Source organism: Zerene cesonia, chromosome 29 (assembly GCF_012273895.1).
Source record: "Zerene cesonia ecotype Mississippi chromosome 29, Zerene_cesonia_1.1, whole genome shotgun sequence".
Lineage (NCBI taxonomy): Eukaryota > Metazoa > Arthropoda > Insecta > Lepidoptera > Pieridae > Zerene > Zerene cesonia.
This window is the reverse complement of record NC_052130.1, coordinates 2,722,999-2,744,268: the sequence shown is the minus strand read 5'-3', so window position 1 is coordinate 2,744,268 and position 21,270 is coordinate 2,722,999. Positions and strand designations below refer to the sequence as shown.

Genomic DNA, 21,270 nt, shown 5'->3' with positions numbered 1-21,270 from the left:
AATGATCGCTAATTGCTCGGCCGTTGAGAGGCGTGGTGATCCGCAATGTCTAATGCACTGCGCATCTGTTGACCGATATATTATAAGGTAATGGTACTAATGAGTCACGCTTGTACTTTATCTAAGGCAAATTGTATGAAATAGGTAAGCTTCAGCGATAGGTCGATATCCTTGGACCTCCAAGCCCGATGCTAAGCCAAGTCACTCAATTATGGGCAAACATTCGTTCAATTATGGATTGCGTATGTTTCTGCTATGAAAAGAACTTTGCATATGTCTTCCTACTCGTGGGGTTGCCTATTCGTGTGAATGAGAGTGGCATTACAAGGAGCTGAATGACTGGACAATAGCTACTTGGGTTGACATTTGACAGATGTTATACAATGCTATTCCAAAAAAAATACCGACTCTATTATGACGCTTGCAAGTTGCGAGTGGTAAAATATAAATTATATGATTAGAAAATCATTAGATCCTACATACAGAATTAATTAAAACACTCGTCTTGATAGAAATAGTTTAGGATTTAAATGAGTTATTTAAATTTAATACATTTAATAACAACAGCAATAAATTATTAAATCAACTGTTTGCAAAAGTAATTGCGAAGCTTTTATCTGTCTTCGTGCATCTTCACAAATTAATTAAATGTGAAAATTCAATTAATTTCGGCTTCATAATGGTTATATAAAACTTGTAACATGTTAATAAATTAGTGTCGCGTTGTTTGTTTAATGTAATAATATCAGGTGTGGCTTCGATGATGATTCTCGTCACGCCTTCACAAAAATGGTCACTTAATTTCGTTATTGTGTGCAACTATTAATAATTGAATATTTCAATTTGCGAGACAATTAATTTCTCCGCAAATGGTTGCGTTCGGGTTAAGTGAACGCTAAAAGCATGTCATGTAAAAAAATCGTAACATCTTTATCAAATTCGCGATCGTGGGAAGATTAATTTGAGCAACACCACTTTATTATCGAAGTGTCTACCTGAATGAGTCAGCAGTCTTTCTATTAACTTGCGGCCAGCGTCGGAAGAGCTCTTCTCTCGCTTGATGTTCGACGAATTTGTGTGCACACGCTGAGAGGGGAAGGATTGCCGGGGGTCTTTTTAACTTGGCCGTATTACACCTAATGAGTAGTTAGCTTTTCTTCTCTGAGTGAACGTGTCATAGATAATTCGATTTAATGGCAGGGTCCCTTTAATTATCGAATTAGGAACTCCGTACGACTTTTGTGCTTATGTGGGCTTAAATTAAGAAATTTACAATTTAATATTTATTTTGCTCACTCCTTGAAGAATCTTCAAGATCGCAAATTTGTTTTTTTTTTAGAAATTGTTGGTTATAAGTCAACAACACAACGGTTAAAATCAATTTAATAGTGAAAATGAGATTTTAGCACGTGCACTTTTGGACGTTCCACACTTTTTTTTTTGAATTATTTTTTTATAAAGAATGTGAGTTTTATAAATATAAACCTGTAACCATAAGAGTTTTACTCTTCTCCCCAAGAAAATTAACGGGTAAAACATATATATATGTAGGAAGTAGCCAAACAAACTGTGTTCACGGATAACCATAAAATAATCAATTATATACAATAGGTAAGTATCTCTACCAACGCAAAGTAAATATATCTATGATAAGTTTATACTTAAGGCTAGTAGATATTGATTATCTGTATTGGTTTTTCCATCTAAATTTATGTTTTTGAAGGTTATAGCTACGTAATTGATTACTAAATACTTAGTTACTTCTTATTCTGTGTTCATCATTTCTTTTAATATAGTTGACAGGATAGCTTAATCTCAACTTAGTTATTATTTATTTCTATTGCCTTTTTTCTTTATTAGGAAAATCTAATTAGACAAATAAAAATATTTAACGGATAGACGTGACAAAAGGTAATTCGATAGTATAAAGCTCTTTGCTGAAAGTTGAATTGATATTTATTTATTTATTTATTTATAATGCTTTATTGCACAAACTTATACTTAAAAAAACCCCAAGAATACAATAAAAAGAAAAAAAAGACATCGTTTGTGCAAGAGGCGGCCTTATTGCTTAACATCAATCTCTGCCAGGCAACCTGGTTGGAAAGGAAATGTACGAAGATATATTTTTTTACATCAATAAAAACATATTTTCTCGAAACTTATCGGGAAAAGCTCTTCAATTGTCCACCTTCTTACCTTTTTATGCGGTGTCAAGTAGTCGACACATAAATACTTGAAAAAAAAATGTAAGAGCCATAAAGTTAAATCTTACCAATCCCATATGAAAGCTGCATTAAAAATTGGTCGTTTTAAAGTTAGGATCTCGTCATCTCACGAGGCGGTCTCTGATTTATAAACAATACGTCAATGACGTAAGCTTCTTTAGCGGCGCAGATTTATTGCTAGGGATGCGCACGCGCATGCTTCCAGTTGCTATCGATGAAAAATTTACGCCCAGAAACAAAAATCGATTAGAATTTTGAGGTTAAGGCGACTTTTAAATTTTTTAAATATTTTTGAACCATTTAACGGTCTGATTCTAAGATTTACTTTAATTGCTCTAATTATTTGACAGGTATTTCAGTGAAGGATCCTTAACTTTCAATTGTCATTATACTCATGTAGGCTGCCGGAAGAAACTTATTAATCATTGATGATGCAGTCCGTTTTATTATTGAAATTTAGATGGTACAAACTAATAAAATACTGAATAATATACCGACAGTATTATTCAAAATCTATGTTTTTTAATTCTTACAAAACCATGAAAATAACTAAATTCGTAACTAAATTAAGTACTGAGTATGAAAGAAGATAGCATTGCAATACAAAGGTTAAGGCTAATGTTAAGCGTAAGAAAACAAATAAAATAGAACCCATTCTAACGATATTACATAAAAGCAGTCAGTTTATGCAAACAGCGATACAAGGCATCGACACAGCACGCACACCACTAAATTCCGAACAATCTTGAATCAACTCGTTCGACGTCTCACTAACTCACTATACGAACGCATTAACTCCATCCCCCTCTAGCGTACACGGTAACATATCTCTGTCCTGCTCTCGCGTCGATATCGTCCACCTTTGTAGTACCGCGGCGGCGTCTTTGATGTGCCGAAGCCACGCCCCCCGGCGCCCGCCCCGCTCTCCTCTTTAATTCGTCACAAGTTAATGACAATGCTTTTAATTATAAACGGAAACGCAATTTTCAAACTGACACAGTTTTCAACTCTAATCCGCTTTCCGAGTTATCCGTTTGTCACTCGTCATTTGTTGAGATTGACATTTAATTGTTTGACATTGCTTTAGCATTCATTTGTGTAATTGTTCAATTAAATGATGTTCTGTTGTATTTATTCGATTCGGATTGGTAAGAAGAATATATTGGACTAAACCAGGAGTATAAGGATGTACCTATTTAATGTAATTGAATGAAATATACAGTATATTAAACAACATTCAATTTATTCCCATATATGCATTTTATTAAGAAACATGACGATAATAAAACTTACTTTACCTAATCTATTTATAAATTATTCCTTACAATAAAATCTAATCTTTGAAATAAAATAATTCGTTTCGTTCGTTTAATAAAATAATTTAAATTAAACGAATTCAAAGGTATAATGTACTTTATTAAATAACTATGAGTTTATAAATAATTATTGGACGTGTGAGAGACGTGAGGATTTGGGCAGATTTCATCTGTTTTAGTGATTTTTATTTCCAGCAAGTGTGTGATCTCTACTATAGCTTAACAAACTGAGACTCTATCTATTAGTCTTGTCTTATCTATCATCGTAGACCGAACTAAACTCTACAGAAACAGGATTTCATTTCTACACTTCGAACCGCTATAATGTAGAGGCAGTAATTTCTTAATTCTACACAAACACATTTTTATTAATGTATCATCGATTTCCCATTTATATTTCTCAACATTCATGCTTCGCAAGACCGCCTCCTAGAGTTAATATAATTAACGTGTGGGCGTCAAAACCAGGAGGTCAGAATTGTATCCCCGTCGGATAATACACAATCAAATTAAATATACATACAAATGCCTCACAAGACGATCGTATATATGTTTTCAATGTAAGAAAAAATGTAGAGATCCTCTATACATGCTTAATGTAGAGCCTAGTATATTATTATATTATCTGTAGCACAGCTTTAAGCATTTGAAATCATTTCTCTGATTTATAGTTTAAACACTGTTACATAGTATTCTGTTATTGCGCCTAGAGCTATTTTAAATAGAATGCTAATTAAATAATGGTAAATTTCATAGCTCCATCCGTATAATTTCAGAATATGCAATCTCATCTAAAACCTATCACTAGACTCAAATCCCATGCTGCGAAGCGTACTTAGTACACTTTTCCATCTCATCACTTTGATGTTAATTTCTAGAAATCCTGCTCAGTCCATTCGTACGATAAGCAACGAATGCATTCAGAACTCTTACGTAATTACTGTCGGCGTCTTCAAAGGAGCCGACGCATCGAGCGGCACTTGTGTAGTCTAATAAACTGCCGGTTACACGCAGTACAAAATCAACTTAATCGTAATGGATATAAAAGCGTGTTTCCGATATCCCCGTTTGGCATTCTTAACACCTTAACGGAGTAAAGGGTGGTATCGGTTAGGATTTTGCCACGGATATGTCAAAAAGAGGTTTTATAGCGTTTGTAAATGAGACCGCCCCGGCGCGGGTGAGGGAATTAGGTCATTGAGATTATTCTAAGCCTGATTGATTTTAATAGGTTCGGTGACATCGCGTTTGACATTCTTGTTAGCCATGTTTTATGGATATACCTTTGTTTTGGTGTTTTCAACGCGATTAAAACGTGTTTCCATAAATCTGAGATAAAATAGTTTAAACTTTCTGGGTAATTTTATTTATATTTATTATTATACGAAAAATAAATATCTTATTATTTAAAAATATAAGTACTTGTAATACATATAACAAAAATTTAATTTAAATCTAATAGTAATAAATAGTTTAATTGACCGATCAAGAATTAGATATTTAAGCTATTTGTTACTTTAAAAGTAAAATTGTCATAAAAGGGAGTAACTACAGAGCTTCTTACCGGCTCTTCTGTGTAGAAACTGCTTTCCAAACTGGTAGAAACTTTTTAAATTGTGTTATAACGAGTCAAAAGTGCTTCTATAAGGAGTCTAATTAAATAAATAAATCTTGGGTTTGAGTTTACATATAAGAAATTAATTAAAAAAACTTACAAATATCTACTGACCAATTGGACACATATAAATCCGTATAAATGAAAAAAAAACATAATAAACCATAAAGATTACAATGTATCTAAACGCATCGCGTGCTGACTGTACATGGTCAATTTTCTTTTAACCAATGTTTATATTTTACGAGCCTCCGATTAAGCGAAACCACACACCGTGATCATTATACAAAATGTTAACTAACTGACTTGACGGAAATTTCGCGAGAAATTTCATATCATTTTTTTTTTTAATTTTGCGAGGCTCGGGTTTCAAAACTTTACCAAAAAAGATTTTGTAAATAAAATACTTGTATTATAGGTCATAGCTACCTACTTGTGACATAAGAAAACCATAGATAAAATATAGTGTAAATAACAATTATTATGGTCTTTAAATTTACCAGCGAGCGTTGTTACAAAACACAAAATTACTGTAATAAGATTGCCAAAGATGTAATAAATAGAGCGCGATAGAAAAACAGCGAATAACCATCCAATCTTGCGCAAGCGCACTGAAATAATAGATCATTGTTTAGCCTTTATTATTACTGGCCACCCAGACGGGCAGGCCATCCCACTCGCACACACACGGTGGTCATAACGAGACGCAGCTCGAAAGGCCGAATCACCACAATATTATAACGATCATTTTTTACATGATTACCTCCGAGGTACTCTCAATAAATCTCACGGTAGGAATAATCGATGTGACAGTATTAAAATTGCATTAATTCGTACTTATCGATGTATTGGCTACGTTACGTTGAGCGATAAATCATTCGATGAAGGCGAGTAAAGCCTACTTGGCTTTTTCAATGAGAGTTTTCGGATGCGCTTTGTTTTCGGTTATGTTTTTTTTATTTTTTATATTACTCACGTACACCCCGTTGAAAAAAATTGTATAAACCTAATTCAGGAACAAAAAAACATATAAAAAGTTTTCAAGACAAAAGTTGCTTTTTAAGATACTACAAATAAAAATTATTAACTAACTACTTGCCATAGTTTGTGTGTTGACGACATGTGACATCTGCCAACCCGCACTTGGCCAGCGTGGCTCATTCACAGGAGGCCCGCGTCCCTGCCACAAAGGACATAATAAAATAGTACTTAATACATAATGTAAGAAAATATAAAGTAACTGAAATAGTTTCAGTCACCTACCCCAACTAGGAAGCGATATTCCGATCACTCAAAACGAAAGTCACACGAAACTTACGTAAGCTAATGCACTTCGAATCTCGGTAAAAATCACTCAATAGCTACGACCACGGATGATGGATCGCGACAGGCGCCATTACCTGCTCAATTTGAGTCATTTGAAGCGTTTGAGTCATTTGATTTGAGTTGGAGCCGTGTGAACTTTGTATTGGCTTTGATTTGCGCTACGGCACTGACATTAGGCGAAATTATGATAAATACAGGTCGCATTTGCAAACGTTGCACGTTGTTGCTCTTTTGTACGATGCTTTGTTATCGGTTTCTGGTAACAGTACAATTTTTCAATTTCTTTCCATCAATGAGTGTTAATATGTTAATCAAAACAGGTTGTGGTTTAGGCTTGACAGACACACATAATTTCTTTCGAATTTTCAGTTCATTATCGGTACATATAACAAGCAGGCTTGACTTTTCAGTTGTGTAACTACCTACTATTTTGCATTGTATCCATCTATTAAGAACCAAATTATACTAATCGTTAAATAATTCGATCCATTCGCGATCTATATACTACGGGCGAACCCGGGGCTGACCAGTACCATTAATTATCATGGGCTTATTTATAACAATCATGTTATGTTTCCACTAAAACATTTTTATACGCAACTCTATCATACAACATATATACTTGTATATTATTAACTACATACACATAATTATAACAAATAACATCGTTTATCGTGAACAGGTTTGTCGACGGCAGGATAACAGCATCTGATAAACACTGACAAAAAGTGTAATCTCGCTCATAAATTGCTTGTATTGAGTTAATTTATTAAACGACATATTATATGAAGAGATGACAAACTGATTCAACTCATTTATAATATGAACTATTAGCGTTTTCTTGTGTTGATTTAACGCGAGTATTATACATTTAGAAATTAAAGACTTTACGTCACGTCTGTCGCTGTAAAATGTTCAGATGTTGAGTTAAATAATATAATGAATAAATCGCGTTTATAATCCGTTAGACTTTAATTTCTATATGTACTATTATTATTATCGTGTTTGTATATTCTCACATTGCTGTTCGCACTTATTATTTTAATTGCTTTAGGGAGGTAATACGGTACAGATAAATAATAAGAAACAGAAAGTGTTTTTTTATTAGTTATTTAGGGAATGTCTACAAAACGAATGCAGGCCGAAAATAAAATACAAAAAAAAATTGAAGTATGTGCTTTTATTTAATATTTACAAAATTAAGACCGGTTTCGATTCATCGTTTTCATTTAGGTAATTAATAAAAAAAGAAACTTGTGATTGAGAAAATAAATAAAAGAACTAAGTACTAGTGAAGTGAGTGCATTTTATTCTGAAAATATAAAAGTAAAAAAAGCAGTTACATCAAGATGTAATAAGAAGTACATATGGACAAAAGGGCAAAATATTAATAAGCTATAACACTGAATACTATAAAAAAGAATATGTACTACGAAAAATATTAGTAAGATGTAAATGTAATATGTAATATGTTTTTTTACAATCTAAAAAATTGGGAAAATTTGCGTTTATAGATTATTTTATGGGTGGAAATACAACGGATAGAAAATACCTACTCCATGTAAATTAATTTAGTTATGAACATTCGAAATTATGTTTCTAATGATGTTGCTTGAATAAACCTACTGTAAGTATATCTATTATAAACTCAACTTTATTATACAAACAAGTAAATACCTAATTACCCATATCTAAGAAGAAATTATTAGATAATTGATAGATTTTAACTCAGCTTTCTAGTACAGTCCATATAATATAACGTCAATTTCCTTCATACAATAACAATGAAATTGGAGCTTATGACTACGAAATAATATGATCATCTTCTTTCTCTGTCGCGGGCGGAGCCATCACCGGTGAAACCCACGTATTTAGACCTCTCGTGGACCTCTTGTGAGGTCCCGATGGTAATTTATTAAGCGGCCCCACAGACTTTCGAAAGCTCCATCATACCATAGACTATGAATTATTAAAATAATATTTTTATTTCCCGCGCATAACGGTGCGAATTCCAACTAATTAAGACATTAAAATTTAATACAAAATTTGTATGTTAATTCGCCATTGCTGAAGCTTTCCCTTATCGTGTATAACATCTATTTTGAATTACATTTGTACGTTTATTTAATGTTTTATTGCGTTTTCGTGATTTCGAATTTTAAGGCGGCAACATTAGAACAAATGTGAATTGCTTATTATTTCAACACCAAATTGCTGGTGGGAATATTTAATAGTCAATTTTCTGTTTAACAAAAGCAGAAATTGTGTTAAGGGGTCCTTAATAGGTGCGTTTCTACAATTATTAAGTACTTGGGATTTTTTTACTTGGTACGAATAGCAGATGTAGGAGCGTTAATGGCAAAAAATTTAATTAAGACGTTGTGTATAGAAACGGAACTAGAATTTATAAAGGGCTATTAATTTTTGTAGACAATACCCGATGTCTATTATATTAGGTGGAAAGTAATTTAATTTTATACACTGTAATCCTTGATATATTACAGAATTATAGACTGAAGTTTGACGTCACGTCGAGGTAGGTTAACGTACCTAGTCAATTTTGGAATTTAATTTAAAAATAATACACGATTACAATAGATCGAGGTAGCTACAAAGATAAGTTATGTCTGAAGTAACATTGGTAAAATTTACTTTTTTATCTATTTCAAATTTAATGCTACTGAATAATATATACCTTTTGTGTTATATATAGATTTATTTGTATTGTGTTTGGAATAATTAAATAGGTATGAAAACAAGAATAATCATAGCTTGTATATTCTAATTACATAAAAAATATTTTATGGCTATAATAAATATTACATGTGAGTGTAGGAGTATTTTTTTTGTTTATTTCTTTCAAACCTATCTACATCTAGAAGTACCTACTATATTTTGTTTTTTTTACTCGGTATAAACAGCTAGTTCCAAAATGTTTGTATATAATATGTGGTATTGCATATTAACTTAAAGGTATCTACTTTTAATTTGCATAGAGTTACATATAATTTTCATTTTGAATATTTTAAATATGTAAACAAAAAACTATTTATTTGCAATATTTTGTCGAATTATTAATATGTATTTTTTTTATTGGTAGGATTCAGACATCTGGAAAATACTTTGAAGGACGAAAGTTGAGGAGCACGGAGCACATTTACTTTATAATAAATATGCGACGATGTTGAGATTTAAAGACGTAAAAAGTTTAGTTAACTTTAACAAGGTGGAGCTGAAGGCGATCGATCCTGGGCCTTTACAATGCTTTCTCTTTTCTTTAAGGGTAATCTCCATTGATACTATTTATATTAGGATACCTCTCTATTAGCAAATAAAAGCCGTCGACAAAACTTTGGAAATCTTCTGTGTTTTATTATTATTAATTATTTTGCATCTATATATAATTTTCCTCTGGTTCCTCTTTTTATTAGCACTATCTCTTAACATCTTAGTCTGCTGCCATCTATTTTGATTTTTGGAAATTCAAGTTTCTTAATTTTTTCATTACGCTACTTGTCACTAGATGGTGCGATGATCAATAACAAATAAGTACAAGTTAAAATGTATGTACATAAATAATAAACTAAACTAAACTGCTCATACATTTAATCATGGATTACGTGAAAATTTAAAGAATTTATAAATATAAAGCAAACTTAAAATAGTTTAAGCTATATCTGTTGTTACATAAACCTTTTGCAATCATATCAGCGCTACATTGACAAACGTCAATTTCAAATCGCCATTGTTTATAAACTTTGGATTACCTCTTTTCAACGCGATTTTTACTTTTTCGTTACAAGTTTTGAAGAATTTAGTGAGTAAAACAATTATTATTTAGCAACTTTAATTGATTACGAGTTTGTATTGTTAGGGAAGTCGATGGGATTATTATTACTGTAAAATGAATCCTCAACTTATTGAAAAAATCATAAAATCTAATAAAGAAATAACATGCCCAGAGTTTACTTATTCAAATCCTCTTCTGGACCAACATGTTACCAAGGCCTTGGCGAAAAGTTTCGTCAAAATACTTACATCGGAACAAAATACGACCGTAAATATCAATTTACGCCATTCAATTCTAGAAAATATCCGAAAAATATGCAAGATTGAACCGGATACTCACACGCACTTTAATGAAGATCACACGGAATTGTTAACAGACTTTTACAGCAAGCATATACAGGGCTCCAGCACAGATGCCAGCAATACTATAGAAAAAGAGTTAAATGCATTTTTAATCCGGAATTTCAAGGAACTAACCATACACTCAAGTCATAATAGTCATTTAAATCCTGAACTTGCGCAAGCTTTAATCAACCTTAACTGTGAAACAAATTCATTAACAGATAATTTAATTCACTGGGATGGAAACAATAAACAGTCTAAAACATTACTGAATAATTTGTGGAATCATAGTTCTAACAGTAGTAATATCAATGATATTGTGATTAAAAATAAATGTGAAATAGAAAAACTTTTATTAAATACATGTTTGAAGTTATTAGAGGGTGAGAATGATCTGACTGAATTGTCTAATTATCAGTACGAAAGATTATTCGCTACTTGCGCTAAAGTACCATATTGCTTTCAGATTTGCATTGATATATTAAACTTATTATTTGTAAGTACAAATTTTGATACGAAAATTCGAAATTTTATATCATTATTTATTAGTAGAGTAAAAACAAATTGTACAGAATATGCAATATCATCTCTTTATCCAACACATTTAAACCACATTGTTGTGCTTTTAGATGTAGATTTTAATGAATTACCGTCACCAGTAAAAGAGGAATATATTGCAACTGCAGTTAAATATTTAAAAAATGTTAAAACTCAATCCGAGAGTGATTTTTTATTGTTATTATCCCATTTTCCACAGTGGTTTAATGAATCCATTTGAACTGTATTTTTAGTATGTTTTCTTGTATTAATTAGACTTAAAAGCTATTATGTATGTTGATTTTTAAGTGAGCTTATTGTGAAAATAAACAATGAATGAATTAATTCTTGAAACATAAATAAGTTATCATATTTACTCGAGACACTATATTACTGCTGCAGTAAGCAGGGTTCCTTACAATCGGGTAGCGGATGTATACTTACCAGCTCGTGTGACCCCTTCAATTAAGCGGCTTGATGGTGGGGTAGTAGTCGGTAGGAGTCCGATATAACCCACGGCTTCTTTCCCCGGAGGCCGTGTGTATCTATGAAAGATTTCCCCACTTAAAAAAAGAAAAAGGGTTCCTCACAATAGAGAATTCTACAGCTCGTACAAAGTATGGGCCAACATGGCTTTAACTGATTCCCAATATGTAAGAGTTCCCTTGCATATGCAACAGTGAAATAGATCTTGTGTGTCTTATGTGATTATTTAGAATAATGGTCTTTTTATATTAACAGTTCAATCCTTTAATAAAAAAAACATTTTTGTTTAAGGTTGTATCCCACCTACATCTATTCATATTTACATATAACATTGTAAATTAAGAAATAAATGATGAATTTTTTTTTTGTATATTTTATTTAATCCAACTTACTGATTATGTAGCACAAGACATTTATTAAAGTCATTTTTTGAGGCTTAGACCAAACTAAGATTGACTTGAACTATCCCATAATCATCATCAGCCCATATATGTTCCCAATGCTGGGACACAGGCCTCCTGTAAGGGTTTAGGCCATCCATCTGGCCACCATGCTGGCCAAGTGCGGGTTGGCAGATGTCACATGTCGAATTTTTTAATTCTCGTACCTACATGCCGGTTTTCTCACGATGTTTTCCTTCACCATTTAAAGCAGTGGTGATGTTATCCACATGTGCAGATCAATTGAAAAATCAATTTATTTCCTGCACGCTCGCCTGTTCTCGAACCCCGACATATCGAACTTTGAAGTCCGAGGTCTTCACCACTGAGCCACCTCTATCCCATAATGAAGAGAGATGAATATAATTGATAGGCACTAAGATTTTAAAGTTGAATAAGGTTACTGTGGGAGCAATAAACCATCATCCAAAATTTTATTTCAATGTTTTTATGATTTTGTTGGAATTTACAATAATTTTTTTTTTTTAAGTCATCGTCGGCAATGTTGCTGGTGGGTCGATTGATAGTAAGCGCTAACACCGCCCATGAACATTTGGAGAGGTTCGAGATTGATTGATCGTTAATTGCAGACGTTACGCCTCTACAAATGCATTGCCGACTTTAAATTGGAAAGGGATTAAGAAAGGATTGTCGAGAGAATTAAAGGAAAGGACTGGGAAGGATAAGGAAAAGGATATGGGCCTCCGGCTCTCCGGAGAAAGATTTTTTCGTGTTAGGTACTTATATTATCAAACAAGTATCCGTATCGTAATATTTATTTCTTGTTTAATCTATAGAAAAATAATATAAAAAGATAAATCTAAATGTTTACAGTAAACCCAGCCTTTTCAGTTGAAAAGTGATGTTTTCATATTTAGTCCGGACGCCATATTTCTGCCGCAATTGACGGGCTTCCGCACAATGGAGGACTCTTTGGCTCTTGTTGAAGGTATGGGGCAACGTTCTTACGTGGCTTCTTACTGATTCCCAATATGCAAGAGCTCTGTTGCATATGCCACAGTGATACAGGTCTGGACGGATCTGCAACAGTATTATTGTCGTATAATTATGCACAAGATATTAATTAAAAGACTATAAAAATTAAATGCCACATAATTGCGACATTATTTATGTTGCTAGCTAGGGGATTAATTACATTAATAAGTTAAAATTAAATGCAATTAGTGACCATAATATCGTGTCTGATAAATCTCATAATACGAAATTTTAAACAAGAACTTTATTCATTAGTTTCATAGAAATTTACAAGGTAAATTGACATTTTGATGAGATCATTTGATTCAATCAAAAAAAAAATTCCCTACTTAAAAATGAAAGGAAAAAAATTGCGGGTTCGAACAACAGATAAAGATATTTCTTACCAGGCGAATGAATTCCATCCCTTCTTCAGATTGAAATACGTAACACGCCAAAACTTTCTCAATATGGGTTTTTGTTTTATAATGTTCCGTAGCAGCATCCCGATCTAATGTGGTTTCGCAAACAAAACATTTTACTTTCGTTGCTTTCTTCCCTATTTCTTTCATAAGCATAAAACTTAAATCATTCACAGGGAGGTGATCTTTAATATAATACGTTCTATTGTATTCAACTCTGTAGATGTGTGGCAGATAAGACACCATTTTCACTTTGTTTGGGGGAGGTTCCTCGTGATGTTTCGACTTTCTGACGCCTATATACTCCAGAAATGCTCTGTGGCGCAGTCCTTGGACATGATCAATGGCTTGTTTCATATGTGCTGAGATATGTACATCGCAGAGTGTGCAATATCCCCAGCTTCCTCCCCGATTCAACGTTATAAAGTTCGATTTCCCATACTTTGCGAGTTCATGTCTTCTTTTCCCATGATCCACAACTTCACAAAACTTAACTTCGTATGATTCTTTACTGCTATCTGAATCCACGTTTTCATTGGAAGTATGCTTATTTCTATGTTTGAGCATAACTTCGAGAGTAGCTCTCACTATTTCTTTACATTCTAAACATTCCGCCTTGTTGTTGACTGTGTCAATGTTAAAAAATAATTTTTGAATTGCAAATAGAGCGTTAGCTAGTTCTGGATCGTCTTTTATCATTTTACGATTGGTTTCGTTCAATACGACATTTGCTTTAAATGTAACTTCACATTCCTGAGTCCAGTGTGTTTCCAACGACGTGAATACTTGGCAGCATAAGAAACAATAATGTTTATTGTCACACATCTAAAAAGTTAAATTATAAAAAACGTATGAAAAATTATTCTTTGAGTCTATACTCTGACGTGATATACAATCAAATGCAATATGCCTAATCGAAATCGAAGCACTCTGTCAGTTGTGAATATTTAAACCATTTAAACAACTAGTTATTCAGCTACACTATTTTTAGAAGCGTTTTTTAAATCGTCAAAATACACAGTGGTAGAGAAGAGATTGTAAGAAACTTAAATTAATCAACAATACATATAATGAAGCAATAAAAAAAATAATAATAATTGAATAATAAACATATAATAATAATTGAAGAGAGTTTTAAAAACAGTAAAAGCGCTCGAATTCTAAAAAATTGTGTCTGTTCGTCTGTTTGTTACACTCTAATCTCAGGAACGGATTCGAATCGTTCTCTCTTTCACGGTTGAATCTCTGAACAGATTTGTATGAAATTTGGTACAGAGATAGTTTAAGACTCGAGAAAAATACAAAGTAAGTTTATCTCGAATATCCTACGGGAATGGGGGTTTTATGTGAGGAAAACCTCCGACAGGTTAATTTTACTACGCGAGTAAGCTAATATCGGAATGAAATTGTGTTGTAGCACAGATATTTACCTGTCTGTAGTAATGCTCCTGAAAAACTTTCGTCTCACATCCGATCAGATTAATTATATGAACATTCAGAGTAATGTGTATGGACACATTGCGAACAGCTCTTTTGCACAGTGTGCAATAATCATTTTTAATTCCATGCCACTGTAAAATGTTTACTTTCAATTGTTCAATAGAAAACGTGTCATCCGAAATTCTTGTTATAACCAAGGGTTTCTTCTTTATAGCACCCTCTGGATTTTTCTTGTTCTTTTTGTGAGAATCCTTTTCTTTGTGTTTTGAAGCGTTGATCGAAAGTTCATTGCAAACTTCACAGTAATAGTCATTTCTAACCTGTATATTGAAATTAATTTTATGAGTGTGTAAGTATATACATATATTTAACGTATGTAGCTCTCTTTAACGAAATTTATAATAGGATGGGAAGGACAAATAAGCATATTTGGTTTTTGAAATTTATGCTTATACCTACTTCGTCAGAAATACTCCCAAGTCTTATCTTATTTCCAAATATTATTTATTATTATTTCAGGGTCTAAACCGTGTTTTGTATACAATGTGTATTTTATAAATTTTTGTTAGGTACTTACTTTGTAAATGAATTCTTTTCGAAAAGCATATTCTTGAGATTTCAATGTTTTTCGATGTTTCTCCCATTTAAGGTGTTTATCAACACTTTCTAAATTTTTAAATGATTCTTGACAAAGTAAGCAATGAAAATCTATTTCTCCACAAAGTACAAAATTTTTATAATAATTAATCATGTTAGTTTTTTGGGACAACCAAAAACGGACTTACAAAATAATGAGGGTAGTTGTTTTGAATTAGGCTTACCGCACCTACAAAATTTAAAAGGTATCCATAAGCAATCTATTGCTTTTACAAATTATTGCCACAATATAAAATAAAAAGATAATTTCGATTACTAATAGTTATTTCATAAAGCAATTTATTGTAAATACCAGAATTACAATAAATATAAAAATCTAACATATTTAACTTGGTACTGTATGGTTTTAAATATAAGCACAATCAGAAATATTGTCAGGATGTCATGTGTTGTAAATGTCAACTGTGAGCAATTGACATTGTCATCTGTCATAAATACGGTGTCGATGCCCCACGAAGCGTCGATTGCCGAAGCATTTTCATTGATGTTGAACCAATCTAAATAGTAATTATTTTTCAACAATCAAAACTTAAATGTTCGAGCATTATCCAGCTAGTTAACTTTTATCGAAAACCATTTATCATATTTTCTACGTTAGAATTTGAGAGCACAAGCCGCAGCAATTAGTGCTATACCGAGTTTGTTTTGGAGTCTCAAAATGAGCAAGCGCCGTCGCGCATCCTCCGTCGCAAGCCGGGGTGCTGATGGTGATGATAGTGATGACGTAGAGTTGAGTAACCCCGGACCGCCACCTTCGAGAAAGAAAAAAAAATTGGAACCGGTGAGTACAAAATGTGTTGGATACATAGTTCTGTTTGTATCTATGCAATAATTCATGTGATGAGAAATTTCTTTATGGGTGACCGAGAGGTCTGGGGAATTACGCTGGTTCAAACTCTTGATAGGTGTTTTTGTATTCTTTACAAATTTCTCATTTATAAAGCATTTAAATGCTACAAAACTAAAAATTAATTTGAACCTACAGAATGCTAAATCTGTTTTAAGTTTTAATAACCCACATTATGTGCATTGTGGATAATTATACTGGTAATTGCCTTATTAATACATATAGGTTCTCATTGTTAAATATCTTATTTAGTTTTTATCAAAATATAAACCTGAATGAACCAAAATATGGACAAAACATAATACAAAAGTCATATCATTAAGTTTTTTTTATTCCAGAGCGAAATATGTCAGCAGTTATATGACACAATACGGTCATTCAAGAAAGAAGATGGAACTCTGTTGTGTGATTCTTTCATCAGAGCACCCAAAAGGCGCCAGGAGCCACAGTACTACGAAGTTGTGTCACATCCTATTGATTTATTGAGAGTTAGTACAGTTTTGTTTGATATATTAAAATAAAATAAAATTACCTCTTATGCAATACCTAAGAGGTAACTTTTTTGAATTTTTGTTGTTGTGCTCTACGGACTAATTGGTGAAGTTAAATATGGATAAACATGCTGTACCCCACGGTATCACCCACATAAGTCCGTATCCCTTAGGAATATGGGGATAAAAAGTTGCCTATGTAATATTCCAGTTGTCCAGCTATCTAAATACCAAATTTTATTGCAATCGGTGCAGTAGTTTTTGTGAGAAAGAGTAACAAACATACACATACACATACTCACAAACTTTCGCATTTCTTATTATATAATATTAGTAGGAAGTTTTATATATCAGATTGTTTTAGCATATAACAGTATATGCTGGTTGTAAGGACTTCAAACCAATGATCTCACATATTATTTACTTTTTCTTTAGGTACAACAAAAACTAAAAACTGATACATACGAGGACATAGACGAACTGTCAGCCGATATAGAGTTACTTGTAAATAATGCTAAAGCTTTCTATAAACCTGATTCAGAAGAGTATAAAGATGCCATAGAGTTGTGGAAACTGTATACTAAAAGTAGACAAGCACTTGAGAATGGTATGTTGTTTTGATTTTTAAGTGAGTAAGTATTTATTATTAAGCCTTTTTCATCGAAAGTCATTGGTATATATTGATATTCCATTCTTCAGATTTATTCAGATATGTAATTTATTGTAGGAGTTCCTTGTGTTAGATATATAACAAACTTGCTTTTGCCCATGGAGAAATTTGGAGTTGTTTTATAGATATTACATATAAACCTTCCTCTTGAATGATATAATCTGCACTTATACTAATAATATACATCTGAAGAGTATGAAAGTGTTAATCTCAGACTCCACTGAATAGTTAAAAAAAAATTTAGTGTTGGATATGTCTCACAGCAATGCAGTTACACAATTTTTTTTAAACATCCTAAATTGTTTGTGTACCTTTATTTAAAAAAAATTGTTTCTATAATATTTCAAGTGTTTAAATAGGTGATGAAATAAAAACACCAAAGCTATCCCGCAACGGATCCTCAAGCAGAAGGTCAGATGTGGCTGAAGATATTTCTGAAACATCAACAAATAATGATGAGGACAATGTGCTTGAAGAACTTTTTAATGCTGTGAGTATGAGTGGTCTTGGCCTTCCATCCATCTTAATATTATTTCTTTTTAATTTACACAAATGACCTCTGGGTTAGTATACATTTGATATACATTAGTCATATACATAGAAAACATCAATAAATGGATCAAATTCATCAAACATTGCATTTTTCATGTTGTGATTGCTTTATAAATGTAACATAATAATTATTGATTCTCTGAATTAGATTGATATCTTTTAAAAATATTTCTATGATATGTAGTTTTATAAGCTTATAAAATAAAGTAAATAAATAAAGAGTAAAAAAAAATAATGCTCTTTTCTGCTGTTGTATTTTGTTAGGAAATACAAAATTAAAGAAACAACTTATTTTATACTTTACTAGCTGCGCCCCGCGGTTTTACCCGTGTAATTCTGTATCCCGTAGGAATATCGGGATTAAAATTTGCCTATATGTTATTTCAGTTGTCCATCCACCAAATTTCATTGCAATTGGTTCAGTAGTTTTTGTGTGAAAGAGCATCAAACATACACACATCCTCACAAACTTTCGCATTTATAATATTAGTAGGATAATTTATAATATTAATTAATATTAAAATATTAATATACTCTATGTTTTTCTAGGTTATGTCTGCAAATGCAGATGGCAGACCACTCTATGGAGCATTCCAATTTCTACCATCAAAACGGCGTTATCCAGATTACTTTGAAGTCATTGACTCGCCGATCGATTTAAAAACGATAGCTCAGAAGATACAAGCGAGCGAATATTCCAATTTAAATGAACTGGAAAAGGATCTACTGCTGATGGTCAGGAATGCATGCAATTTCAACGAGCCCGGCAGTCAAATATATAAAGATGCTAAAATGTTGAAGAAGGTAAATTAAGACACTATGGGATCTATGCATCTCCCGATGATTGCTTTTTGAATTAAAAAAAAGTTTTAAGGTGCTGTTAAAATAATGTGTTTTAATGTAGTCAGCATATTGAAAGCATAAGTATAAAAGGACACTAGGAACTAGGGAACTATAGAAAAAAGAAGACTTCTGGGGATATTTTTTTTTGGTTTTTGTCAGATCACACAAGACAGTATTGGGAATTGGTGTATTAAATTAAAATTAAGCAATATTTATTTTCCAGATTATTCAATTGCGTAAACAAGAAATAGATCAACACGGTCGCAGTGGGCCGTCGAAAACATCTGAACGTATTAGAAGCAAGCGTTCCTCTAGGGTTGTACCGATTCTGTCTAGCAGGACTATGGCCATATTAGAACCACCAGGGTCAGATGGTGAAGCTGTAGTTAAGGTACTTTTGCGGACTTTAATAGAATTCAAATAGAAAAAATTTATCAAATTTTTTATCTGTTTTTATTATTTTAACAGCATTCAGAGGATAGTGAAAGTGATGAAGAAAAGAATGACAATGAAGATTCGCCGCAGTGGAAACTTCTGGAATCTGTTAAGAATCATGTAGGACCTAATGGTATGTTATGATGTATTTTAATTATTGTATACATTAAACCAAAGAGTTCTAAGAAGTTGTGTTATAAATATGCAGAACACTGCCATTGTCTATTTTTCAAGCAAATTCAAGTTAAAGACATTTCACCGCAATTTTGCACATAAAATTTGTTCTTAGCAAATCTACCTCTAGTATTTTCTTGTGTTTGATTTTACGAAAGTGCAAGTTTTTAAGCGTTCGAAACGTCAGGTTAATAATTAAATCGCGTTTAAAATCCGTTGAAAAGTCTATCTAGTGTATGTAATCTACTTCCTTGTTAAAATATGGAATCAAAATCGTTTCAGCTGTTTTTTATGTAAATGAGAGAGAGATATGCACATGAATTCTCTCACTCATCCATAACCATTTCAGGTACACCGCTGGCCGACCCATTCTGGAAGCTTCCATCGCGTCGTGAATACCCAGATTATTATAAAGAGATAAAAAATCCAGTGTCTCTGAATCAGATTAAGAACAAAATTCGGCGCGGCAACTACGGCACATTGTCAGAAGTGGCGGGAGATATGAATATTATGTTTGAGAACGCTAAGCAGTATAATGTACCTTCATCTCGGTTGTATAAGGACGCTGTTAAATTGCAACGGTAATATATATAGATTGGTTATGTTGTTTGTTTATGATATACAAATATATATAGATATATATGTGTACTACTTGATGGAGCAAATGCTGTTCTGTCCTTCTCTTATCCTTTTCGGGTATGAAAAAGAGTTGTTGGCCCATTCTCAGACCTACCCAATATGCACACAATATTTCATGAGAATCAATCCAGCCGTTTTAGAGGAGTATGGTAACTAACATTGTGACGAGAATTAGATATATATAGAGAAGATACTAGTTGATTGGGCAAACGCTGTTCTGACTTACTCTTATTTTGGAAGATTCTCAGACCAACCCTACATATACCCAAAATTGCATGAGAATCGGTCCAGACGTTTTGGAGAGAGAGAGATTAAGAGATTCTAATTACTTTTTTCATAAGAAAGAAAGACAGGCGTTTATTTAAATTAACTATGGGTTTCTCTGCTTGCTGGAAATGCTACTATGGTAGCTTATTTCTCTGTTTTTGACATACATATTTTTAGATTATCATTTCCAGGGAGCTCTGTAACCACTCTTAGATGCTTAATTAGAGGTCACAACCATTGGCCAAAGTATTTAAAACGGCTCCCTTTATAAGTGATAGTGTTTCAAAATAACTTTATATTTCAGGATAATGCAACAACGCGTCCAAGAGCTTTTGGATATAGTACAAAGCTCCTCTAGTGATGATGAAAGTCTATCATCGGTGAAGAACCAAGTCAATACGCCTAGACCAAGAGGTAAACAGATCTCTAATATTATTGTACGGAGTGTATTAGGAGACGAATTAAAACACCGAAATCATAATTAAGACTGAACGTTTATTCATATTAAACATTGCTTAAATATAATTTGGATAATGGGGTTACACGTGTACATTATAAATGATGAAATAATTAACATGGATTACATGGGTTATGCACCTACACACTACACCTCCCTTCTAATAGAAAAAAAAAAACAATTACATTAGTTTTTTTTTTTTATATAAATGAGTATATATATTAAAGAGTATAATTGCATCTAAAGTAATATAATATAACACTGAAATAATCATAATAAGTATCATAATGTTTATTAAGATATATATAATTTTGTCCTATTT

At 32.4% G+C, this 21,270-nt stretch overlaps 2 protein-coding genes across 2 annotated transcripts in view; one reads left to right on the top strand and one right to left on the bottom strand.

The window, feature by feature from the left end:
* Positions 1-12,903: 12,903 nt before the first annotated feature.
* Positions 12,904-15,667, bottom strand: LOC119838006. The gene is made up of 4 exons (XM_038363818.1): positions 15,494-15,667; positions 14,945-15,236; positions 13,462-14,102; positions 12,904-13,120 (listed from the first exon to the last, which is right to left on the bottom strand). Exons 1-4 carry the CDS (start codon positions 15,665-15,667, stop codon positions 12,908-12,910), a joined length of 1,320 nt encoding a protein of 439 aa, XP_038219746.1. The 3' UTR covers positions 12,904-12,907.
* Positions 15,668-16,006: 339 nt separating this feature from the next.
* The window catches only part of LOC119838005 (protein polybromo-1-like), a 22,522-nt gene continuing 17,258 nt past the window's right edge, over positions 16,007-21,270 (top strand). The window contains exons 1-9 of the mRNA XM_038363817.1: positions 16,007-16,354; positions 16,759-16,908; positions 17,347-17,518; positions 17,941-18,071; positions 18,683-18,937; positions 19,200-19,367; positions 19,445-19,544; positions 19,935-20,166; positions 20,796-20,905. Coding sequence (XP_038219745.1) covers positions 16,232-16,354; positions 16,759-16,908; positions 17,347-17,518; positions 17,941-18,071; positions 18,683-18,937; positions 19,200-19,367; positions 19,445-19,544; positions 19,935-20,166; positions 20,796-20,905 — 1,441 coding nt within the window. The 5' untranslated portion in view covers positions 16,007-16,231. The remainder of the gene's footprint in view (positions 16,355-16,758; positions 16,909-17,346; positions 17,519-17,940; positions 18,072-18,682; positions 18,938-19,199; positions 19,368-19,444; positions 19,545-19,934; positions 20,167-20,795; positions 20,906-21,270) is intronic.